The sequence below is a fragment of the Syngnathus acus genome, chromosome 5, assembly GCF_901709675.1.
Source record: "Syngnathus acus chromosome 5, fSynAcu1.2, whole genome shotgun sequence".
Classification (NCBI taxonomy): Eukaryota; Metazoa; Chordata; class Actinopteri; order Syngnathiformes; family Syngnathidae; genus Syngnathus; species Syngnathus acus.
This window is the reverse complement of record NC_051091.1, coordinates 731,722-757,509: the sequence shown is the minus strand read 5'-3', so window position 1 is coordinate 757,509 and position 25,788 is coordinate 731,722. Positions and strand designations below refer to the sequence as shown.

At 44.0% G+C, this 25,788-nt stretch overlaps 4 protein-coding genes across 8 annotated transcripts in view; 2 read left to right on the top strand and 2 right to left on the bottom strand.

The window, feature by feature from the left end:
• The window catches only part of asic1b (acid-sensing (proton-gated) ion channel 1b), an 80,902-nt gene extending 73,543 nt beyond the window's left edge, over positions 1-7,359 (bottom strand). The window contains exon 1 of one of the 2 annotated variants that reach the window (XM_037251230.1): positions 6,153-7,359. In XM_037251230.1, coding sequence (XP_037107125.1) covers positions 6,153-6,514 — 362 coding nt within the window. In that variant the 5' untranslated portion in view covers positions 6,515-7,359. The remainder of the gene's footprint in view (positions 1-6,152) is intronic. The other variant, XM_037251231.1, reaches the window with a different exon arrangement.
• Positions 1,190-20,702, top strand: LOC119122729 (elastase-1-like). 4 transcript variants are annotated; one of them, XM_037251238.1, is made up of 10 exons: positions 1,190-1,201; positions 3,110-3,112; positions 18,009-18,073; positions 18,136-18,239; positions 18,908-19,008; positions 19,075-19,200; positions 19,294-19,430; positions 19,688-19,830; positions 20,338-20,487; positions 20,629-20,702. In XM_037251238.1, the coding sequence occupies exons 3-10, from the start codon at positions 18,034-18,036 to the stop codon at positions 20,638-20,640; spliced, it is 813 nt and encodes a 270-aa protein (XP_037107133.1). In that variant the 5' UTR covers positions 1,190-1,201; positions 3,110-3,112; positions 18,009-18,033; the 3' UTR covers positions 20,641-20,702. The 4 variants fall into 4 exon arrangements, with proteins under 4 accessions (XP_037107133.1, XP_037107134.1, XP_037107135.1 ...); XM_037251240.1 differs by lacking the exon at positions 3,110-3,112 and adding an exon at positions 14,191-14,195 and having other exon boundaries at positions 1,197-1,201; XM_037251239.1 differs by lacking the exon at positions 3,110-3,112 and having other exon boundaries at positions 1,191-1,201.
• LOC119122730 (elastase-1-like) lies at positions 14,209-16,210 on the top strand. Its single transcript, XM_037251242.1, has 8 exons — positions 14,209-14,292; positions 14,469-14,566; positions 14,647-14,747; positions 14,907-15,032; positions 15,454-15,590; positions 15,659-15,801; positions 15,892-16,041; positions 16,126-16,210. The coding sequence occupies exons 1-8, from the start codon at positions 14,253-14,255 to the stop codon at positions 16,135-16,137; spliced, it is 807 nt and encodes a 268-aa protein (XP_037107137.1). The 5' UTR covers positions 14,209-14,252; the 3' UTR covers positions 16,138-16,210.
• A 1,377-nt stretch (positions 20,703-22,079) lies between the features above and the next one.
• rdh5 (retinol dehydrogenase 5 (11-cis/9-cis)) lies at positions 22,080-25,562 on the bottom strand. The gene is made up of 6 exons (XM_037251237.1): positions 24,993-25,562; positions 23,795-23,862; positions 23,348-23,670; positions 23,011-23,269; positions 22,564-22,727; positions 22,080-22,472 (listed from the first exon to the last, which is right to left on the bottom strand). Exons 2-6 carry the CDS (start codon positions 23,818-23,820, stop codon positions 22,252-22,254), a joined length of 993 nt encoding a protein of 330 aa, XP_037107132.1. The 5' UTR covers positions 23,821-23,862; positions 24,993-25,562; the 3' UTR covers positions 22,080-22,251.
• Between the last annotated feature and the right edge of the window lie 226 nt (positions 25,563-25,788).

The window sequence follows — 25,788 nt, the reverse complement described above, 5'->3', positions numbered from 1 at the left end:
GGAAGGAAAGCATTTATAGGAAGAACGCAAACAATTGTGCATAGGCACAAGCTAATATTAAACATGCATGTGGCTGGCTGCACGGTGCTTCAATCATACCCGTACTATTCTTGCATGGAAAAAACACGAAGTCTTTATGAGGGCAATTATCCACTGACGACACTAACTGCTTTACAAAATCAGATTGCTTGTAAAGTGTCCTGGGTGACAGGTAACATTCATTCTTATTCAAAAAACAAATACTACATCATGATGTATGATGACAGACAAATTTGTGGCAGCATATTAAGAAGCGTTTAATAAATAATTCGAACTTTTTTCCCATCATATTTGAAGAGGTGCGTAAAAGACAAATAACCATTCAACCAAGCGACAGGACTCACGCTTTTGTTGGCCAAGCAATGCTGCCATGCCAATCCTCCATTGCACTTTTTTGCACTTTTGTAAAACAAAAAGAAAATAAATGGGACCACCTGAGGGAAAACTGCCTGCCACCTTTTGACTCTAGCCAATCCTTGTGGATGTCTTGACTACACACCATTGTTTAAAGAAAAAAAGCGCAAGGTTGGAAAACAAAAAGTTGAATGCACTACCATCTTAATTGTCTATTTTGAATTTATACGTACACTAATGATGGTTACATATGCTTGCTGGTGTGATATGCTGCAATTTACAATCATGATCCCATTTGTCGACTAATTGCGACTACTATTCGTGACTAATCTAATAGCAGGCCTAATGTACACACTCGCTAAATCATCTGTAAACAATCAAACCGCAAGAGTAATGGATGGACGTTTTGCGGTCTTTCGCTAGTGGTTTCCTTTTCGTGAATACGTTAGGACAAACTTGGCAGATGAGTGCAACGACACCAATCTCAAACCCTATTTGCAATGATTGCGTTAATATGTAAAAAAACAAAACAAAAATTGCCATGGCCAAGTGTTTCTTTCACCCGCAAGCATGTCGGATATCAGCAAGCTTGCAGACTACGGAGGTTTGATTTAAAAGCTGGAGAGAAATGTGCTTGGAATCTACCGATCCAATTGAAGCCAGCCCTTATCTCTCTTCCAAGCTCAATGAGCAGGTCAGGAAGCGACTCCCAAGCATGCATGCACGCACAGACAAGCAGTTAGCAAACATCTCCTCCGAGGAACATCGAGTCATGGCCGTACTGTCGGCAACAGTAAGGAGGATGACGGTGTTAATCAGTGTGTATCTTAGCAAACAGCTCGAATTATACGCAGATAAAGAAAGACATGTTCAGCTTATTGTGCGGCTTAGGAGGCACATGCTAATTAGCAAATTGCAGCATTGACAGCGGTTACGTTTTCTCTTCTCGCCCTTCACATACCGGAATTGCACTTTGGCATCTTGTGGAGACACACCCCCATAGTGATGAATGAATGGCTTTCTCCAGTGAGGCAGTATGCCACTCCATCAAACAGACAGCAGCAGTTCATATCAGGGGACGGATTTATTGGGGAAATTCCCATATGGAAGTCATCATCTCCTCAATCGTTTAAAGGATTCAGCAAAAAAACTAAAGTCAACATCAATATTGTGTTTTCAGAATTTCATCTTGCAAAAGCAGCCAAAGCCAAAGAAACACAGACCGTTGGAGTGCTCAAGGGGCCCACCATGCATGTTTTTGGTTTGGTTTGGGTTTTTTAACACGGGAGCTATCCGGAATACCAAGAGGAATCCAACCCGCCACCTTTAAACTGTGAGTCGGACGTGTCATTTATCCACTATTCTAAATGATTCCAATGAAAAATAGAGTCCATTACCAGAGCATGCATCTTGTGCCATGTGATGTGGACACCGTGTATCTGCTATTCAATGACTGTCAAAAGAGATGTAGGTTTACCAGAGTAAATCCGTCCTTTCTGCTGTTTTTGTCAAATCTATTGCTGCTACGGTTACTTTTCCTGGACAGCAGCCACACTGTAATACGTACGAGAAGAGAATAGGACCGGATTTATGTCATGCGAGGGTGTAAGCAGGAGTTGCACTCCCGACTGCGTTTTGGGCATCCGCAGCGGATCAATAAGCTAAAAATATACCGTTACGTTTTGCTGATACTATTTGGGTTGTACAGCAGGACTGTCATCTGCATACGTGACGAGAATATTAACACGCCGAAACTTGGCAGTTGTAAATTTGGAGCTTGTCACGCACGCTCAAAGTCGACAGCGATGAAAGCGTAGCAGACGCGCTTCAAAAGAAAGGAAAAGAATGAACCAAAGGCTTGGGCAGAGCAGAGGGAAGGGAAGGGAAGGGAAGCAAGCGTCAACAGGGGAAGCGCTCAAACAGCTTTTTCTACGTTGCCATATACTCAAGTGTACTTTGAGCAGTAGCATCTAAATGCTGCCTACTCAAATGTAACCCGAGGGACGCACATGATCTGTGTGCCCCCTTACAAGACTCACTCATTTCGGAGCAATTCATTTCATCTTCAAGAGATGTCTGTCTTGTACTACAATAGGAAATGCTTGTATGTTGTGTCTGTTGTGTGTGAGTGCTGTAAAGAATTGTCCCAAGGATATTTTAGAATGAATGAGTTGTTGGAACCAATGATTCCAGGAGCACAAGAGTTCTATCTAGTGTTGAATTGTTTATCACTCCAACATTGAAATTATAGAAAGAAACGATGCAGTGATTTGCTTTGATTGATGGGAATGGGATGCCCCCTCAGCTGACCCCACCATAGCTGGTCACATTTGCTTATCAATATTCTGCCTACTCGACATCTAGATAGGAACATTCAGGCTCTTGATATTTCAAAAGCAACAATATAGGATTTCCCTCCTTGAAACACGGGTTTTTTACGCTTGCCTTCAAATGCAATGCGAAGAAGGCCTGCCAATCACAAAGCTCATTTCATGCTTGCCGTAGTCCGTCCATCAGATAAAGCCAGCCTATGACAAATACCCCAGGCCGGGAATTTAGATGGACATGAACAAATCTGCAGAACACAAGTCGACAAATAAACCATCCGCCATTGTTTGGATGGAAAACAAGGAGCAAATGTTTTGATTTGCAAATTGGGGTCTGCCTAAGGCACACGTCTTGAACTAAAATCAACTCAAACTACAACAAAGAGGAGAAGGTGAGCTTTGAGTTGAAATCAGCTCCATACCCTAACTGTGCTGTAGATAAGGGAAAGACTGAGGCAAATTATCAAATGACTCGGCAGTTTTGAGTAGATCAAATTAGCGGCACCAAGTGGGGCCAGAGAGGAATGATTGTTTTGTTTTTTTCTTTTTTCATCATTTACTACTGTCAAGTCATAATGACTTTTCCGAAAAGAACTTTAAGTGCACCGTTAAAGTTCAATGTGTGCATAATATTACAATAAATTACAACAATATCAAATATATACTTCCTGGGAATGAAATCTGTTCTTGATGAACTACAAGGCTAGCGTTTTTCAATCTTGTTCTTGACGGCAGTACTTGGAGAGCCACGAATTTTTGGAAGCAGTACTCGTAAAAGGTTGGGGAACGAACACAAACGGTGCAATATTACAGCTTCAACATTGGGCCATCAATTTCACAAGAAAGCTTTTGATAGAACTTGGAAATCACACAATCTGGGAAACCTTGACAGTACCTCTCTGAAAAACAACTTCAATCCTTCAGGTTACTCATTGTTTGTTTTGTCACTCAAATATTGTGTTCATGTTGTTTGTCATCACTACATTAGCACACAACAATGCACTGCGCATACAATTCAGCCTACACACACCAAAGCATAGAAATTCTGTTGGAAATAAAATAGATTGGTCACATGTTACAGTTACAATCTTATTTATTTTCGTGTTCACTATGGTGAGGTTATTCCAAATACTACAAAAGTATTTTGCCACACTTTTTGAACTGCCGTGAATTAGTTCAATAAAAATGTAATGTTGTCTTGCTCTCTTATTGCCATCTTGTATTGTTTTATTTTTTTTGCACAATAAAGCCCAAAATGCACAGGGTGACGGCGGCTTTTGTTGGGGATAAAAGGTTATCCCAAGATCCCAAAAAGCCTTAAAAGGTTTTGCGTGTTTGCGCCATGTTGCTGGCAGCAAGCGAGACAAGTGTCAAAACATTGCTTTGCACTCAGTGCCATTTTACGCGACTCACCTTCCTTCCTTGCCTCCCAAACAAACACAGCTTATAAAATATAGAAAGGAAACCTTGCAACGAGCAAAATATCCCTTCAGACACAGTCCTGTCGTGCAAATGTTAACATTTAAACTAACAACCACTGTCATGTTTGCACAGTCGTCTACATTTTGACTCCATGTCAATTAGGATTTCTGTACGACACTGAAGGAAGGCCACAAGGACTTGAAGTTACTTGACACGCACGCACGCACGCACGCACGCACGCACACACACACCAGAGAATAATCTTTCAGACGCAGCACACAGAACCCGCTGTCTCAAAAAAACACAGAACATTCTGAAGGACACTTCCCACCCTGGCCACTCCCTTTTCGAACTGTTGCCATCAGGCAGACGCTACAGATTAATTAGGTCGAGGACTAGCAGATTCGCCAACAGTTTTTACCCTACAGCGGTAGTCACATTGAATGCAGCTAAACGTAAATGATTATGTCTGTGTATGTTCTTCTGTGGGTTTTTAGCTTGTTTTTTTTATCTTTTTATTCTATATATTTTTTATCGCATGCGCGGATCGGTTGGCACTTTTTAAATTTCGTTGTACATGTGACAATGACAATAAAGATCTATTCTATTCTAAGTCTTTGCTCAACAGGCTCAAAAGCGGCCCCATTCTCAGTATGTGTGCTTTGTATCGCTGAGCTGATCTGGATGAAAGCGCAGATCAATAACTGATAGCAGACTTTTTTTTCTTTTTTTTATCCTGCTTGTGCTTTCATTTGCATTTTCTTTTCATTCCACCTACATGAATATTGATGTTAAAAATGCAGGCACCTATGAAAATGTACATTTTGGTACGGATCCAAATTGGATTGCTCGGCTTTGGCGGCGCCCTGCACTCGATCTAACTAGCCTCTACTCCAGAAAATGTGACGCTATCTACTTGATCCCAAAGACTTCCGCAGTCACTGTGCTTTGGTTCTGTCTGATGGCAGTCTGGACTAGAAGAAGAAGCAAGGCTTCAAACAGTGGGTGGCAAAAATGCATCCTGAGATAACCTTTGTTGAGATTTGGTGCTTTAAAAATAAATTCCCACAGATGGGCTTCCCCTGAAGGTAAAACCTTGGTGTGTGTGTGTGTGGCTCCGATTTGTTTTGATCTGCTCGGCACTAGACAAATGGCTGGAGGTGAGGTGGGAAGAAGAAGAAGAAGAAGGGGATGAAGAACAGGCTACGCACGCATGACCATAGGCAGCTTTCAGCTCCATTCTGCTTACCAGAGCTGCATCGACGTACACTAACAGGCTATGGAAATGGATGCAAAGGGACAAACCGATTATGCATGATCATATATGAGAGATATGGAAAATGTATGGATTTTAAAAAGGTATGTTCTTAAACCTCTTTGTCATTCTCATACTTATGCAATCCAGTCCCGGGCCGGATTGGTTGACTTGGCGGCGGGCCAGATTCGGCCCGCGGGCCACCTGTTGATCACCACTGCGTTATAGATTGGCAAGTACTCCATAGAAACATCTGGAGTCAAAATGCAAGCTGTTACAATATATTTGAAGAGAAGAGAGGTCAAAGGGCATGTGTTGCAGTTCGAAGGCTGCTAGTCCCTTTCGACATCATTTTCATATATCCGTAGGTATGTACATAGATTGCAATTTGTATTTGCTTGAGCGTGCATTCAGGAGACACCCCGACAGTGTTGGAGAGCAGCGATAATGGCCTCATTAATTTGTCATCGCTTTGTAGATTTTTCACTTGTTTCAATTTGCCGGGGTTGTTAAATACACTCATTTATTTGAATTTGCAGGTTCTCTGAAGGCTTCTAAACATAGACGGTGGTGTTGCGTTAGGAGTTGACTTCCCTGAGGTGGCTAAACGGTGTTAAACAAGCTCCGTGTTTGACAGTAAACGTCAAGGCAAATAAGCCCTGTGCATGCCAAGCGCTCCTGGCATGCCAAGCGCTCCTCTCCTGTGCACGCCAAGCGCTCCTCTCCTGTGCGCTCCTCTCCTGGCACTTACGCACCTGCCGTTGAGCAAGGCCAGCAGCTCGCCGGCGTGGTACAGATCGTTGCGCGTCACCCGACTGAAGCGGAAAGCGTTCAGGTTGCAGAAGGTGACCGCGGGGAACTCCATGAGCGGCGCGGCCACCTCGTCCAGCTTGGTGATGTGCGGGTACTGGAAGTACAAGTGCACGCGGTCCACGCACACCAGCGCCAGCACGCCCACGGAGCCCAGGAAGAAGAGGATCCACAGGCTGCGCTTGACGCACATGCGCTCGTACGTGAACATGTGCGAGATGCCGTGCAGCGTGGAGCGACTGGCGAACACTTCGATGGGGGGCGGTCTCGCGTAGTCCAGGTCCTCAGAGTCCGTTTTGAGAGCCATGCTGGACTGGACTGGACTGGACTAGACTGATGCGTGCTTCGATAGGATTGGAAAAGAAATGACAGCTCAAGCCTTGTTTAGAGATCACAAGCCTTCTTTAAGGACGACTGACTGAACGTTCCGAGTGTGCAAGTTCACGCCCTCGATCCGAACCACGCTGGAGGAGTAAAAGTGCCGAGGCTGAGCTGAGCTGGGCTGGCATCAGTGACAAAAGCCGGCGCGGCGCGGCGCGGCTCGTACTTCAGCAAGTTACCTCGCCAAACCCAAAAAGAAAGAGGCGCTGTCGTCTCGCAACGATCCTCAATAGTAATCCAGACACGTCCCGGAGATTTGAATCATGGAATTTGGAGAGATGGTTTTTTTTTTTTTTCTTTCTTTCTTTTTTTAGTGGCAAAAGCAGCCCGGCTCTCGAAACAGCTGCATCATGACGAGCTGTCACACCATCGGCTTTGGCTCGGCTCGCTTTCTGGCATCCTCCCCTCCTTCTCCGCCTTCCACAATGCAGCTAATCAGTCCGCTTTGAATGCAAAGATTCCCGGAGGAGGAGGATAAGGAGGAGATGTGCACCTGGCAGGCTGCTGCTGCTGCTGCTCCTGCTGCTGCTGCTCCTGTTGCTGCTGCTGCTGCTGGTGGTGATGGTGGAAGAAAAAGACAGAGAGCTGGAAGGAAACAGTCCGCTTCTTCCCAGGCAACCTCGGAGGCTGCTGTGACGACGTGGTCTCTGATCAATGGAAAGAAGAGGGGGATTTCTTCCATTGCATGTGTGACGACTAGCATACTACTGAATACAATTTGGATAAGGCACAAATAACCCATTTTAAGCCATACAGCACTGGCGACCGGCCAAAATCTCCCATGTCACCAATTAGTAAATTTCATATTTAAATAAATAAATAAAAATACACTACTGGTCAGTTCACACATATTTTGAAATATTTATACAAATAGTGAGCAAGCTAAATTGTTAGAAATAGTCTCTGACAATGAAATGTTAATGGTTTCATAAATGCCTTTTTTGGGGGGGAGTCTCTGATGAGAAACTGATGGTTTCCACCAGCGATGTCATTTACAGGGAATGCAATACACATTACCAAGCATAAGTTTAGCTTTCTTCATGGTTAACATGAGTTGAACTTTCTTGATGGTGAAGCGACCTAAATGTTTCAAAATGCATGCCCTTGGAACTTGGGTCATTGCATTCACCAGTAGATGGCAGTAAATTCTCCCTTTGTCCCTTGAACGAAATGTAAAGTTCATTCATTCATCTTCCGTGGCAATTCTGAAACATAAAATTTGACATACTGCATAGTGTTGTTAAACAGTAAATTTGAATGAATTGCCCAAATTCCCAAGTACAGTAACGTCCCCTCCATCAAGGTTCACGATCCCACTATTTTGTGGATTTTGTTTTGTACAGTCTGTCCATCCGTTCATCCATCCATCCATCCATTTTTTTTTAACCCAAATCATGAAAGCAACAAAACAATTTCATTTTTTGTTCGTCGTGACAGCTACTGAACAGGTAGGTTATCTGGGCAGATTGTGGAGGCAGAAATCACTCATCACACCACAGGCTCAATTAGGATCATCTGATATATTTCTGATATTTGTTCTTTTGCTGGCTTCACTCAGAATGAGGGGTTATGACATTCCAACCTATGCTATCGTGAAATGGATGTCATTATATCTGGAATGAGTGGAGCCAGTGACGCCGCTGCCAGATCTGTCATGGCAGACACATTTGCCAAAGTGGCAAGAGGGGTTCACCCGTGAAATTGTTCCTAATTCCATCCATAATTGCCATTTGCCACAGTGTAACAACAAGACAGTCATCCATCCGCACAGTCTGCTTCTTGTATCGATTAGCACTTGCCGTGTAGATGAGCAATGTTCTGTTCCCCGGGCCATGCTAATTCTGACTAAGCACCATGTGTCTGGGACACACGCTGGATATACATTTTATGAGGAGAAATAAAAATAGGACATTTTAAAGTATTGATTTGTTTGTTTTTTTCATTGCCACCTTTGATCGTTTGGTTCAGCTTAATGAGCACATTTTTATTCAAGCAGGTTGCTAATATAAAAATGATTCGGAAAGCACAGCATTTTTGAGGGGAAAAAAAGAAAGTTATTTCATGGTAGTACTTGTGCTAATGTACTTAATTCATTATGGAGTACGGGTAGTGTAAAAATAGAAGGCTTTTTCCTCTATAAAGCACTAAAGCCAGAGTAACACTGACATTGTGGCTTTATTAGCATTCCATTTAAGAGGAGGAAAATTCTCTTTGAAAAAATCTGCGTAAAGAACCTTAAACTCTGACACTGCCAACACGACTTTGAATTCAGACTGGCTTCTCGGTTTTTTTTAAAAATCAAGTATTTTTCACTCTAACGTGTTTGCATAGAAAATTCGAATTTCTTCCTGTTTTTCAAGAATCTGTCACCTTTGATATTTCATTTGAATAACAATGCCGACCAGCGCTAAGCCTCCATTTCTTGGCTCCGCGCAGATGGACTTTGACTCACCTCAATTGCCATCAATTTGGGGAGGAAACTGGCAGGGAATGCAGAAGTCATTTGTGAGGGCAGGCGGGGGTGCACCGGGCTGTGCACCGGGCTGACACAGCCCAGAAGCTGCTGCATTCCTCCACCTGTTGTCCTGGCTCCTGTCCCAAAAATGACCTCATCAGATAATCAAAAGGTGACGGACAAGGTCTCACCAGACAGATGGTCATTAGATCTTCGAATGCGGCCAGACAACTGCATACTACCTGAGTGGGCCATGATCATTAGCAGTCAAGGGCGCCTGACAGCAAAACAACACACTTTGAGAAATATTACACTTTGCCATATTCAGCAGCCCCGCTATCGCTGTTGTTCTCGGAGGAAGTTTCCCTTTTTAAAAACAACCTTTTTTTACTTTGGCTATCAAGTGTGACGGGGCGGGTGCTGCCTGCTCCTGCTCAGCGCTTGACGCCATTGGGCCCAATTCATTCTATTTTGACTGCAAGCTACTTTGGTATCAGCGCAAATGAAGGACAAAGAGGCTGTCAAAGGAGGGGCGTCTGTCTGTCTCCCTATTAGCAGTTGGGCTTATCTCAAAGGGAGCTTTTGTGCAGAAAAATGGATGGACACTTATTCATTCTGCACGACTGCTAACAATTCTCTCAGGTTCTTCAAGGATTTGCTCTTTATGGACACAAGCGTCCGTGGTGGCTCGGGTCAATGCAAAAATGGACTTTTTTTGGGGGGTGATTGAAAAAGTTTCACCTCTTATCCAAAAGGCTTCTTCAGTTCATCTATGTATAGGTTTAGTTGTGTAGCTCCCCTATTTATGCCGGCTTCATCTTCTGGGGTGCAGTCTTATACTAGCAGGTGACTGCTCATCATACAAACGGGTCTTTCACTCGTTGGGCGACAAAACAGCTTCTCCCTTAATTCCCTTGGAAGAATCAACAATGTAAAAAAGCACTGCTGATGCATGAATCCATTGACAAATTTCCTCTCTCCTATTTTCTTGTCCATTTTGTTGCCGGTCGTCCCCATTTAACGTCTGACTCCGGGAGAAATTAATCTTAATGCCTTATTTTGCATAAAAGCCAATTAAATATTCACATCCGTCTCCCCTTTCTCTTCTCTTCCCTTCCCTTGATTTCTTTTGTTCTTTCTTCTGATTGTACTTGCAGAGAAAAGCCAAGCACATGATGGCATGCTGCCCCTGCATATTCCAGATATGTGGAGCGGTATGACATGAAAGGAATTAGCTTTCCATTGAAAAGGTCATTTGAAAATGAAATAGATGGCAGTAACTTTTCATAGCTGCCCATAAAAAGTGCTTTACAGGGACACTTACTATAAATTCATTCAGGGTGCTTTTGACATAAAGACTCAAACATGAAGGGTCCCAATTTACTATTTGTTTTTAAACCCACTGAAATAAGGCTGGCTGGGTTAAAAAAAAAATCATTCATCAGGGATAAGATAGGAGACTTATGATCTACTATGATATATTATCGCACACTAGATATATTTTTATGATGTTTTTTAATGATTTCAATACAATACTCAAGCATATTACTCGAATAAACTTGCAGAGTTTTGCAACAACAATTTTGCACTGTATTGTATCCCATCCCATCCATTCCAGATGTCTTCTGTTCAAACTTTGTTTGAGGAAATGTGAGGTTTTGCAACAACAATTCTGCACTGTTTTGTATCTCACCCATCTTCACAGTTGGATGGGATACAAGAACATTCCAGATGTCTTCTGTTACTAAAAAAGTGACGTATAAATATTGCGAAATATTTGTATGGCCCAACTCAGGGAATAGGCCATAACACAACAATATCACAGAGGGGAAACATAGTCCATGTAAAGAGTAGAAATGGTTTTCATCTGTTCTGAGTTATGTCTGTGGGTGGCAAAATCTTCAAGTTTGACAGAAAATCTAACTTCTGAGTAAGTGTTTATTTGCTAACAATACTAATAGTAATCACATGCATGATGGAATTGCATATGTGAATAAAAGAAAGACACTCACTTTCCTACACCGTTGAGTGCTTCCATGGCTTGCCAAAACCCACAAACAAGACCGTGGTGCGGCCTGCTGTGGAATTTGCCCTGACTCTTTTTTTTTTTTTCTTCTTCTTCCTTCTCCCCTTTGAGAGAGATAAGAACACACAAAAACAAAGTGTCCAGAAAAGGACGACACAGAAAGCAGGGCACGCCGAGCCGGGCCGAGCCGGGCCAGGCCGGGCCGGGCTGCTAACAAACTGGGAGCAGGTGAGGCCAATCATTGTAAATGGTGACAACCAAATGGGAGGGAGGGAGGCTCAGGAGAGATGAGCTGTCCATGGTACCGCTCATGAAATTGGGTCAATTTTAGGTCAAATTGATCCAACTTCCTAGCTCAGTCCAACACAAGTTGGGTTGTTTTTAAAGCCAGCATTTTTGGGCCTTTTCAGGTATATTAAATGTTATTGCTGTTGAAGTTCTAAACACCACAAGCATATAGGTAACGTTTTAAATAACAATTTGTAAATTCTAACCAACCACTCAAGCGCCCGAATCAATGAACGCTTGCAAAACAGATTCTACACAGCAGTTCTTTCACTCTGGATGTCCGACTTTTTGTGGCCTAAAGCATATTGTGCTGAACAGCCAGGACACACATTTCTGTCCATCAAATGACACTTGCCACATGATGTGTTGAAATTCGAAATGAATGTTCTTCTTGCACTTGTAATAGAGCCAGTAGTCATGCATGACAGTCACATTCCACACAGCAGTGAAGCTGTCTGGCTGGCAGCAGTGTGATTGACACATTACATCATACCGTAGATGCAGGAAGAAGAAAACACATGCTTACTTTCAGACAGTGCAAATTTGAATGTCAAATTGACTTTGTATGTATACAAATTGTTGATCAATCCAAAACTGTGCTCTTTCCTTGTTCTCAATGTCTTCATCCCTGAAAATGCTCAGAAGAGCGTGCACCCTGCAGCCACCCCCTCAAAAGTTCTAACTTCACTCAAATAGATCCTATTGACTCGGACAATACCCTTGTAGAACCTCTCAAACCAGGTCGTTCTTTTTTACACAAACTCCCGTGGTACATAGGGAAGTTGTGGAATTGGTTCCTGCAGTCGGAAAGCCACACCACAAGCCAGAGAGCGCAAAAGTGCACGATGAAGTGAAAGCAGCGGCAGCAGCAGCGCCAGCAGCAGCGCCAGCGGCGGCGGCAGCGGCAGCGGCAGCTGCTTCTTCCAACCCAAAGATGGATGACCGCTACAGCACTCCAATCAATCACACACTTGTGGCCACAGCATATCATCTTTCCCGCGACCCAGATGCGTGTGCGCGTGCATTCCCCACACAAGCCCTCAACCTTTACAGGACCTTTACAGCAAAGATGTAGTGGCGACTTAAAGAAGAGCCAAGAGGGAAATGCGAGAGCAAAGGTGGAGATGTAAAGAGAGAAATGTGCGAGAGAGCGAGAGAAGTGATGATGTTGGTGTCGGTGGTTACATTGATTGTTTTCACTGCGGTTTAATCGCAATTAAATCTTGCGGAAAAGCCGGTAGATCCATTTCCACACGTATTTGCAAACATAATATGCAATGGATGGATGATGACTGACAGAGATTTGGTTTTGGTGGCAAAATAGAATGTTTTCATGGCTAACAGCCCGCAAACAGTCAAACATACGTATATAAGACAGAAATATGACAACATTGCTAGGAATAGTCATGTCAACATTACTAGGTTTTGTTTCATTGTTAGGTTTCTTTTTTTCAACCTCTGCTTGGTGTTGGTGTGACATTTTCATGGGAACTAACTGTGGCGTTCATTACCAAGGCGGTATCAAGCGCAAACATCTTTAATGAACACGTATCCCCCCAACACTGGCTGACTTTGATCTGACGTTGCTGCGGCGATAGCGGTTGAGACTCCAGACGTGGACAAGATGTCCCCCGTCGATGAAGAACTGGCGCGACGTTTAATCCTCGTTCCCATCTCGAGGCCTGTTCAATTAACACGCAGGCCGGATATAATTGGTAAATGGCCCGATAAGGAAGTAATCCCAAATCCATTCCCTTTTAATGACTTCCTGCTTAATTAAGAGTCTTCTGTTCAACACACACACACACCCACACACATTAGGGAGCTTGATCGGAAATCTATTGTTGAAATTATCGGCACAACTTTTGACTTTAATACACAATTATCTTTGCTGTGAAAACATCATGTGTTAATCCAGCCACCATTCAAAAGCAGTTTGGGAGAAATCTTCTCGGAGCCACTTCTCACGCTGGAGTCATTATGGAGACTCTTTTGCTTTTTGACATTAAAACTTAACGGCTGTTGAAAAGGGAACACATTATGGACAATTGACTTTTTGTAATTGCTCGTAGACAAATAGTTGGGATTAGCGGGGGGGGGGGGCAGCATCCATTTTCTCCAAGGAAGAAAATCTTCTCACGGGTAACAAAATGACTTCAGCTGGTCAGCTGCTATGTAGTGATGCAAATAATACATACGTAAATTGTCGCTCAGCTCCACACAGTATTCTGAGATGACACCGGCGGCCAGCCACGTTTTCCCCTGCTTATCTTCTCATGCTCGTCACTTTCAAGCAAAACTCATGAGGGAGGGCTGTGTTGTAAATATTAACCAAACGCTTGCACGCCATTTCATCATGTTAACCCCAGAGGTGAAAGTAAAAGTGGTCTTTATTTGGAAGATTAGCGCATGAGTTAAGTCCAAAATAAATGAGCACGCTTCATTTCACTCGACTTGACTTTTCCCATAAAAATGAAAGCAACAAAATCTATCCTGTAAAGTGACTTGAATTTTACACACAAGACATTTCAGAAAACATACTCAAGTTGAACGTTTACTCTTTTGCTTCATCTTGATGATTTGATTTCATGCAAGTGAAATCAGGAGAACAGCATCCTTGTGCAAATATTTTTCTCCTACTTGTCTTGAAACAACCACGATCATGTCATGATTCGGATCCAGTCTACGTGTCATTCCTCAATTTTGAGCCCTTACCGACTCTGATAAGGCGCTGTGGGATAGTCAACAGGTGCATAGCTGGGCAGCGCACATGCACACTTGCACAGCCACACACACACTCATCTGTGCATGAAAAAAAAAAGGGAAGGTCGAGAAGTGGTAGGTATAAAAGAAGCAGGAAAACAGCCGCAGAAACGTCGGTGACACTTTGCAGACATGTTGAGGTTTTTGGTCTTGACAACTTTGACAGCCCTGGGTAAGCGAGTGACATCACACACACACTATGGAAATGTTCCTTATTGATCCTCTCTCCCCATCAGGCTGCTTATACTGTCACCTTGTCACTCATTTTAAGCTTTGTGAAAGTCAAAGAACCGCAGTGCATTCTTCTCTCAATTCCCAAATGAAAGGCAAATGTTCTTTCTCCAACAGTGCTGGCTGAGCTGGAGCCCCAGCCCAGGTATCTGGAGGACACCTCGGAGAGGGTGGTAGGAGGCGAGGTGGCACGGCCCAACTCCTGGCCCTGGCAGGTAAACAACGCAGGCAGGAGCTGAATTGGTCCAATTCTGCAGCTACGGCTTGTGTCCACCTACTATATTGTGTTTCCCAGATTTCTCTTCAGTACAAATCTGGCAGCAGATTCTACCACACCTGCGGGGGAACGCTCATTGAGAGAGGCTGGGTCATGACCGCTGCTCACTGCGTGGACAGGTATCGGGATGACTTCATTTGATTGTTTTTTTTAATACGTATCAAATCGATCGGATTGATTTATTGATCTATCCATTTTTGTTTCTCTTTCTGAATTCCCTATTTGGCGTGTGCGTTTACTGTGTTGTTGAGTTCCTCCCTGTATTTGTCTGTCTTTAGACAAAGGACGTGGCGTGTGGTTCTTGGCGAGCACGACCTGAACAGCAACAGCGGCAGGGAGCAGGTCATGAGCGTCAGCCGTGTTTACGTCCATCCCAGATGGAATTCTAACAACGTGGTTGGCGGGTGAGGACACTTTTACACGACATGTCGATTTTATTCCATCACCGTCAGAACCCTAAAAGTCTTCCAGGCGGAGAAACTCACCTGTCACAACATTAGGTCCGCCTCGACTTAATAGTTTCATGTCAAAGTTGGAACGCAAACTGTTCTTGCAATTCTTTAAAAAGTGAAATACAACAGAACTATATTTTTTCACATAGCACTTCAGAAATGATTTAAAAAGTGAAATACTTTATATTATATACATCACATCATTAATATACGTATATGATATGATTCATATATATGATATATTTTTTTCACATACCACTTCAGATAGCCCACTTTGAGAATGACCTTATGATGTAACCCTCTAGTCTAGCACAAAAATAGATCACTAAAGAAATGTATAGACTATCGAGTATCCATTCCTATCCTGACACAGCTACGACATCGCCCTGCTGCGCCTGTCTGGCGAGGCCTCCCTCAACTCCTACGTGCAGCTGGGCTCCCTGCCCCCTTCCCAACAGATCCTGCCCCACAACAACCGTTGCTACATCACCGGATGGGGACGCACCTCCAGTGAGTTGCTGCTTCATTGGCCTACTTCTTGGCGCTTTTGTGCCCACGCTCGGTGATTTTGTTCCCAGCCGGCGGCAACCTGTCCCCGCAACTGAAACAAGCCCACCTTCCCTTGGTGGGCCGCGAGACCTGTACAAGCTCCAGCTGGTGGGGCAGCAGCATCAAGACCACCATGGTGTGTGCCGGTGGTGCTTCTGAGTCCGGATGCAACGTGAGTGACCTCCAGAAAAAAAATGTTACAAAGACTAAGATGACTAAAACTAAGGTGAGAAAAACAAACGTCATTGTGGCTTCACTTCAGGGCGACTCCGGCGGCCCTCTCAACTGCCTGGTGAGTGGAAAATACTACGTACACGGTATCGCCAGCTTTGTGTCCGGCTACGGATGCAACGCTCTCAGGAAGCCCACCGTCTTCACTCGCGTTTCCGCCTACATCGAATGGATGGACTCAGTGGGTGACGTCGCTTCCTTCCGTCATTGATTTGACATCATCTTCATTTCCCTGCAATATTTCTCCTTTTTGTTTCGTTCACAGATCATGATGTAAACAAAAGCAGAAGTCCAAGAAGCAGAGCATCAACTGTTGTTGTTCAAAATAAAGGTCATTCATATCACTTTGAGCGATGGCGTCTTTCTTGTTTAGGCTTCAAAAGTAGAGAATTTATTCCCAAGGGTTCTTGCACACAGGAGGAATGGCTCCAAGATTTCGTCTTCATATTCCAAACCTCAACGAGTACAAAGCTCTACACTACAATAAAGCAGTTCACAATCCATTTAAAAATGTCAATGTCACAAAGATGCGAAAGCAGAGGCTTCCACTCATGCATAACTACTTTGAAAGTGTGCACACAAAAAAAAATCTGAATCGAAACAAGCGACTCAGCAGTGATGGTCAGGCCTAGCCTCATTATGTCCAGTTTTTTTTTTTTTTCAAACGTGCACCTTGAAAGTGAATTTTCAATCATGGTCCGACATCGTCCTCTATCAGAAATAAAGCCGTGACGCGCATAGAGCTCAACTAATTAGAAAGTAAACTTCGCTGAACTGTTTAGAGGACTGAGAAAGCCACTTGTTACCAGGCCTGCAAAAAGGCGTTCATCAGTCAATCTGAAATCAGATTGGCTAAAAGAAGAATGCCTGCGTGGCTGCCTGCGTGGCTGCCTGCGTGGCTGCCTGCGTGGCTGCCTGCGTGGCTGCCTGCGTGGCTGCCTGCGTGGCTGCCTGCCTGCCTGCCTGCCTGCCTGCCTGCCTGCCTGCCTGCCTGCCTGCCTGCCTGCCTGCCTGCCTGCCTGCCTGCCTGCGAGGCTGCCTGCGAGGCTGCCTGCCTGCCTGCCTGCCTGCCTGCCTGCCTGCCTGCCTGCCTGCCTGCCTGCCTGCCTGCCTGCCTGCCTGCCTGCCTGCCTGCCTGCCTGCGAGGCTGCCTGCCTGCGAGGCTGCCTGCCTGCCTGCCTGCCTGCCTGCCTGCCTGCCTGCCTGCCTGCCTGCCTGCCTGCCTGCCTGCCTGCCTGCCTGCCTGCCTGCCTGCCTGCCTGCCTGCCTGCCTGCCTGCCTGCCTGCCTGCCTACCTGCCTGCCTGCCTGCCTGCCTGCCTGCCTGCCTGAGCCCGCCCGCCTGCCTGCCTGCCTGCGTGCATGCGTGCGATTTGGGTTATGTGAAGGCGTTGGGTGAAATAATGTGAGCATGGCCAATGACTGGAAGCTGTGCGGCCAAGACACACGCTATAAAATTCAAGACAAAAGACTGTTGGAAATAAATGAAAAGCCATTTCATTTAGGTAGTAAATGTAGGTCTGTGCTTGTGCTCGTGTTTGGGCCTGCAGAGGCTTTGAAGGTCCTGATGACACGCCACTGCTATTATGTAACACTGTTTATCAAACGTCAGCGGCAAGTGGAAAAGTTTTGCCTAAACTTGGCCAGGCAATAATCATTTCAGTAATCTCTCCAGTGCTCACAAAAATCGATACGAGACGGAAACTACAGAAAAACAACTGAAGATACTGCATTGAATGCAGTTAGCGTAAAAAAACAAAACACAAATGGGATGGAATATTGGATTAGCACTCACTCCATGTTACATCGACAAGATATTGTATTGATCATACATTCATCTTTTGAATGGCAGACTTTTTCTTCTATTTAATTGAGCCGATGTACCCGATTAACCGTCTGATCCATGTGAAGTTTACCCTGTTCAGTTAAGATCCATTAAAAAAAAAGATTTAAAAAAAAACACAAGTGTAAAAGCAGGAGTTACACAGGAATCTTCATGGAAAAAGAAACTGGATTGTTCGCCAAGTCAGCATTTCTACAAATGATTGTTCCGGCCGTATGGTGATAAGTGTGTGATCTGCACAGGTGGCATTGAGCATGTCACGTTGACGTCCAGTGGATATAAAAGGCCCCCAAAAAGCAAGTGCAGCACCTTTTTTTGGGCAACCGCAGACATGTTGAGGTTTGTGTTGCTGACCACTCTGGCCGCACTGGGTAAGATTTGTCTGCTTTTTCCCATTTGATGCCTCATGACTGACTGCTTGATGAATCCTCAGTGCTGGCTGAGCTGGAGCCCCAGCCCAGGTTCTTGGAGGATGACGAAGCCCAAGAGAGAGTCGTAGGAGGCGAGGTGGCCAGAGCCAATTCTTGGCCCTGGCAGGTAATTGACTCTTTGTATTTTATCCTGTCCTACTTTGATTTTAGTATGTGTATGTACTGCTACGCAGATCAAATGAATGACAACTATTTGCTTTGCTGTGCCGTGTGCCACAGGGTTCGATGCCAGCGCTCCTATTTTTATTTCATATTTCTTATACTGGCAACTTTTGGCTCACAATTCAAATTTTACAATAGAAAGCCAAAATAGATAACTCCAAAATAAACAAGACAACAAGAGATGAAACATAACTGCTTGAACAAATGTATACATGCTTAAAAGAAAAAGAGAAAACATGTTGATGTTCAGTTACTAAAAATGTCAACATAACAAATCTTTGGAAATAACAACGTCAGAATATAACATCGCGTATGTGCTTGCAAGCAACTTCAATGCAACAATAAAACGAAATCAAAATGTTTTTGAAATTTGACAACTGGAAAACTGAGAGACAAATGAACTACATGACTCAAATAGGTCTCATTATGATTTGGCATGCATTGACAGCCATGTGTTTTAAAATAACCTAAAGGTCACAGTCAAATGAAATACAAAAGAATCCCATGTAGTTTAGAGATGAAATGTGTGTTGTTTCGTGATTTTCTTCCCCACCGACATGTCGAGAACATTTTGTAACCTTTCACGTGTACCTTTTGCGTTGCATTACGTAGATCTCTCTTCAGTACAAATCTGGCAGCAACTTCTACCACACGTGTGGAGGAACTCTGATTAAGAGAGGCTGGGTGATGACCGCCGCTCACTGCGTCGACCGGTGGGTGCGAAAGCAAAAATGTTTTCCAGCTCCAACAATACGAATCAAATGTATGCACCGCCACAGTTCCAGGACTTGGCGTGTGGTTCTGGGAGACCACAACATCAACAGCCACGAGGGCAGAGAGCAGTACATGAGCGTGAGTCGCGTCCACCTTCACCCCAGGTGGAACCCCAACAGCGTTTCCGGAGGGTCAGCGATGCTCATTTTTCTGCACTCCTCCAAAACGGGTCTTGAAGCTTCTCACGCTGCAACATTGTCTCTCCTTGCTCTCCTCTCAATTAGGTTTGACATCGCTCTGCTGCATCTGTCTTCTGAGGCAAGCCTCAATACTTACGTCCAGCTCGGTGCCCTCCCTCCCTCTGGTCAGATCCTGCCCCACAACAACGCCTGTTACATCACCGGATGGGGACGCACCCAGAGTGAGTAGCGAGCGAGCGAGCGAGCGAAAGGTTGAGAACAGGACTTCTTACAATAGTACTAGTAATAGTTTCCAAGATGTTTCTGTCAAGATTGCTCCTCAATGGGCCTTAAGCAGTACCATTTGGTACTGCCTAGAAACATTCATGCTGTTGGGAAATAGTTCACTTGATACAACAGTACTTGTATTTTCTGATTTGCCACTAAATCCCAGTGACATCACATGACTGAAATAATGTGTTCCCACTGTGCGGTGTAGCTGGAGGTCAGCTGTCTGCCCAGCTGAAGCAAGCCTCCCTCCCTGTGGTGGACCACAAGACGTGCTCCAGCTATGGATGGTGGGGCAGCACGGTCAAGAACTCCATGGTCTGTGCCGGTGGAGGCAGTGACTCCGGTTGCCAGGTGACAAGACTCGACGTATTTATTATTCACAGAACCCAAGTAAACACCGACTGTATCAAACAAAGACGTAAAACCTGCGTTTTCTTTCCTTCCTTCCAATTCTGACCCAATATCAGTGACATGTTTACATCGATGACTAAAAAAGCCATGCGTATTTAAAACAACGGTTGCCTTAAGGTCCACTAGATTCATGTCGAATTTTCAGCATTTTAACAACATATACGTATTTCAACCAAAATTGTGGACAAACAAACGTCGAGCTATTCATACTCGCAGGCATATACATAACAAGACCATTCTGAGGCTTACTCAGGAGCTGAGTCTGTGTCTGTGAACAGTATATCCATCCATCCATCCATCCATCCATCCATCCATCCATCCATCCATCCATCTTTTTCCAAATTGCTTATCCGCACAAACTGTGAATGGCATTTCACTTGATTTCAGGGGGGGGGGGAATTGATTTGAAATGCAATCCATTTGGTTTTCTTGTGTTTCTGTATTCAGGGTGACTCCGGCGGCCCTCTGAACTGCAGCGTGAACGGCAGGTGGGTGGTGCACGGCGTGACCAGCTTCGTGTCGTCGTCCGGCTGCAACGCTTACAGGAAGCCCACTGTCTTCACCCGCGTGTCCGACTACATCGGCTGGATGAACGGCGTCAGTATTCCATTCCTCAATCTGTTGTGTCAATTAACCCTGATGAACTCCTTATCGTGCCGTAATGCTAAGTGGTCTTTAAGCATCAGTTTAGGTTTTGGTTGACCATAATGATGATTCTTTTTTCTTTTTTTCTTTCAGATCATGGGCTGAAAAGAGAAATTGAAGAACTCCTAACACGTCCATTGGAATAAAATGTTCTACCCTAGCAGTTTCCCTTTGTCTCATTCTTTGCGCCAATGATGGCAGCCGGAACAATAAGAGATGGTGCCCTATTCCAACACACCTGATTCAAATGATCAGGTCAGCAAGCTCTCGAAAAGCCTGATAAAAACCCGGATGATTTGAAAAAGGTGTATTGCTGTGGGGATGCACAGAAAACAGGCTGGACAGGGGCCCTCCAACACTGGACTCATTTAATAACTAAAGACTATGATCAACGATTGACAGCAATTGATCTTGTCAAAGCAAAACGACCTAACACTAGTAAGTTTTGGGAGCCATTCTAGCATTATTACCAAACAACTACCATTAACCAAAGAATGCCTCACAGTAGCTAATTTGTTTCTGAAGGAAGTTTGGGAAAGAAAAATTGAAATACAATTATTTTTCTATTTCATGTTCTATTTTTCTTCAAATGTTATTTCAATCTTTTTTTTAGTCGCAGTTATTATCCTTTTGATAGACGTACAGCGCCATCTGGCTGATGTCGAGAAGACATGTAGAAAAAAAATATATATGTATAAATATATCTCCAAAAAGTCATGAAAAAGAAAGAAATATTTAAAAATGGAGAAAAAACTGTCAAAGTGTGAAGTCAAGAGTGTGAAAAACCTGAGGTTGCAAGAAATTACATTAAAACCAAATGACCAATTTGTATCATTTTGTAAACAGAAAATAAGAATCATAATAATGATGATAATCCTATAAATGAAATGCTTATCTAATATAATGTATCTCATGTTATTTGAGTAGAGTTTGGATTAAGAATGACTACAGAAAACGAGTTGATTTTCTTTTCCCCAAAAAAGAAAAGGTGTCCAATATCCGACAGTCCTTCTCTCTCGTGGAGTATCGAATGGCAAAACTTCTGCCTGTTTTCTTTTTCTGACTGAAACCTGAGCAGGCGGCACAAGAGGTCATCACGATACAGCATCAATAATGCAACACAGCCAATTTGCTCACTAAAAAACATAATGACATCATACTGTCGAAAAGTAAAACAATGCAGAACTTTCAAGCGTTGGTTGCATCATTCATGATGCTATCTATCACACAGCGTCAAGTAGCACAAGCGCTTTGGACGTGACATGATACTGCTGCTTGCTGTTTTCTTCATTTCTCTCAGTCAAAAAAGAAAATAGCCGTCCGTCACGTTCATTATTACTAACAGTACGATGCAGTAGCTTGGAGATATCTTCGAAAAGGCCATGTCGTTGTTGTTATTTCATACTAGTACGTCATATAAGATAAGAAATAAGGTAAGTACTTCTTTGTTTCTATACAAATAGTAGTGTGAGTGAAATGAAAGAACCAAGCAGATTTGCCCATTTCTGAAAATGGCGAGTTGAACATCCAGCACTTTTATTGAAAACTGTATCCTTTTGTTGTTCACATAAAGAAGCCACATTTGATGGCAAAAGGCACATTAGATGAGTAAGTTCTATGAGGGACATGATGCCCCTTTGTAATGATAGACCAAGTGATTCTGGACAACGATCCATTTTTTCACAGGGAGAATGACTCACGCTATTGGCTGTCCAGTCACACGCTCTTAGACGGACGGGGCAGAACAAGCTTGAGTCCCATATCCACCACGCAGGACGGCATGTAGGATAGCGGGATCCACAGAAGCTTGGCGTCCCACCCGGCGCTGTAGCGGGTCCGAGGGTAGACGGCGGTCAGCGCGTGCTCCATGCAGCTCGTCACCTTGGTCAAATCCGAGTCACAGATGGCGTTCATGATGAAGCGCTGGATCCTAATGTCTGCAATGTCAGTGAGTCAGTCGTATTCGACTTGTAAGTGACATCCTAACAGGTAAGAACTATTGCTTCATCGGTGACCTTTACCACTCACACTTGTCCAGGTATTTGTCCCCATAGCTGGCTTGCACTTCAGGGCTGAGCTGGTTCCACAAGCGGTGCAGTTCCCTTTCGATGGGCTCCAAGCTGGTCACGGCTGTCTTGAAGAAACCTGGCTCAATGATGCACACCTTCACCCCAAAGTAGTTGATGTCTCTCCTGTGCAGTGTAGAAAGACATCAATCAATTCAAGGCGTAGTAGATCCAAAAGAAAATGTGGGCTCCACAAACTCATTTGATAATACCGTCTTTGATTGGTCAGGTTTATCTGATGTTTGGCATGCAAAAAGATGTGGCCTCATAATAAAATAACCTCCGTTGTTGATTGAAAATGGGAAGAGCTCTCAGACTGTCCACAAAGAATGAAAGAGTGCATACCATGTCCCAGATGGCTGGCTCCATGATGGTGAAGCCAAGGCACGCAGCGATTGGGCCTTCTTACCTCAGGCAATCGGAAAAGGACTCCACAGCAAACTTGGAGATGCAGTAGCCGCCGCCGTTTGCCGCTACCCGGCCCAGCACAGATGCCACGTTGACAATGCGCCCAGCGGCTTTCTTGACCAGAGGCAGGAAGGTGACGGTCATGCCGATCGTGCCGTTCATGTTGACCTTGAGCGTGCTGTGGAAGTCCTCCACTTTCATCCACTCGCTGGGGCCCATGGGCAGAGAACGCCCGGCGTTGTTCACGATACCCCACAGGCCTCGCGCACGGGGGAAATGGCATCATACGTACTATGTCTATTCCTGCGCAAGTTGATGTGAGCAGTCAAATGACTCACCACTGTCGCCAACCTCCTTCTTGGTCCACTCCATGGCTTTCTGGATGCTGTCCTGACTGGTCACATCCAGCAGCACCGTCTTCAAGTAGGGCCCCGTCATCTTCTTCAGCTCCTCGGCTCCTTTTTGGGTGAGGCAGCCGGCCAGCACGCGGAAGCCCTTTCGTTCCAGCTTTTTGCACAGCAGGTTTCCGAAGCCCGAGTCGCAGCCGCTCACAAAGACGTATTTGTTGGCTACCTCTTCCATTTCCAGGCTGTCTCTGTACAGCCACGCGGCCATCCACAACACGGCAAAGGTGCCGCTGATGTACAGCCAAGCGTTGTCCCTAGTGAATGGCACATTTTCATTGCACATCCCAGGCTGCACTTACATCATTAGCTAGTTATCGATTTCATACTGAAAACGTTTGAGCGAGCCACATTTCAGGATGCTCATGTAGTATTCCTTACCCTAAAAGCGCATAAACCAACTCCATGTTTGTTCTGCCTCCAGGCGCTGAAGTGGCCTTGGTCGTCACCTGCGATCCAATATTATGTGAAACAATGAAACGTGGCAAAAATCAGACGTTCAATCGGCAATGGGTCAAAGTCTGACTGTAGCAGCATTATTTTCGCTGATAGTATTTTGCTGCTTGGGGTCACATGAGCAATCTTTACTGAATCGTCTTACTTTAGGCATTTGCATTGTTTGCAAGTGGACATGTAGTAACAGAGCTGCTTACCAGCTGCTGGCAGCCAATTATTTTCCAGCCTTACAAATAACCATCATTCTATATTCCGACAGCTTAAACGGTGACATTTTCAACAATGTCTTGTTCAAATTGACATGACCTTCTCGGAACCCTGGGCTCGGCAAACTCGAGCTCGCAGTCCTCGCTATTGGCTTATTTGTTTTTTAATCCATCCCACTGAGCATTCAATGAGTAATAGTTGTAGAGTTCTGTCATATTTGCAGCATTTGTATGCCCTTTGAAAACCAGTTAATTAAAAATGTACATATTGGTCCATCATTTTCTGATTTCAATGAATGTGTCCAATGAATGTCAGTAATTGCTAACCGAGAATATCAAATATTTGAACTAATATGAAGTACGTTGAATACTAAATGGGAGCAACTACACATATAAATTCAGCATGTATGTATTCATTCGATTTGTGAAGTAATCAGTTAATGAAGCAAATTCTAAATGATGCAATTAAAATTTGAATTCTTACTCTTTATCGACAGACTTTTACATTGAATTTGTTTGTTTTAGCTCATCCAAGAATGACCAATGAAACAACATTTAGCTGAACAACAATTCAAAATGAGAACAATAAAAAATGACAAGTGTTGACGCATGACAGATAACACTCTAATAGCCATAACGCATGTTTTATGTTGCAAAAATCTCATACCTTGACACACCACCAACAATGTCATAAAAAGGAGACACACAGGATCATTTTATCCCTTCTGCCATTTAGCATTGAATGATTTCACGTGTCACTATGTGTCAGTAGCATCCCTGAGCGAAAGAGAACTAAGTCAGTGAAATTGAACAATTTTCTGCAGCCATGGTAATAGCAGAACTGGGAATCTAAGATTAATAAGGAGAAAAGAAAGTGAAACAAATAATATCAATGATTCAAATGTCTTTCAACCTACCTTTTTCCTGTTTGGGGACGTGATGGATGTGTACAGGTTATCCTTGTACCTCAGTTTATGCTCACATGCAACTCAAGTCAAGGAGGCCGCTCAAAAAGAGGCTTTCACTCGCGCTGCTGCTAGTTTATCCCTTAAGACAAGTCCACAATTGCTAATCCCAAATCCATCGAGGCATTTGCTTTGTGCACAAGTGCCCTTTGAAGAGAAATATAGCAAAATGTGAAGAAAGAAACAAAAAAAACCCAAAAAAAGTCATTTCGATAAACCAGCTTCTCATTGCTGTACAGTATTGCATTAGTACCTACTTTCAAATTATTCTGGAATCAGTTAAGTAAGTGTTCTTTTAATATGCACAAATCCAAAAGGGGCTTTTATTTAAGCGCGTTAGTCATCGCAATCCCATGTGTAAAAAGCCTTTTGTAAGATTAAAACATGTGCCCGACGTTGAGTGGCACGTTTGTTTGCGGAATGTTGAAGCTTAATTGTTGATGATTAGAAAACAACAGCGCTTTGCTTCATTTGGATCACGGCTAAGGTGGAGTGGAATTGCTTCAATGGGAGATATTCTGCCACAAGTACAAAGTCATGTGAAGTTTCATTTCAAACCAAACAAAACTCTCTCCCAAGAATGGAAACACGTCACTCCTCTGTTGTGTAAGAGCTTATTATTCTACATCCCGTGTTCCACTGCTTTAACAGATTTGAGAGGCAGCTGGCATAACTTTCTTTTCAACATTCCGCAAAGTTTGATCTCCAAGCAAATATTTCTCTTTGGTGTTTTAGACCATGAGCGTGA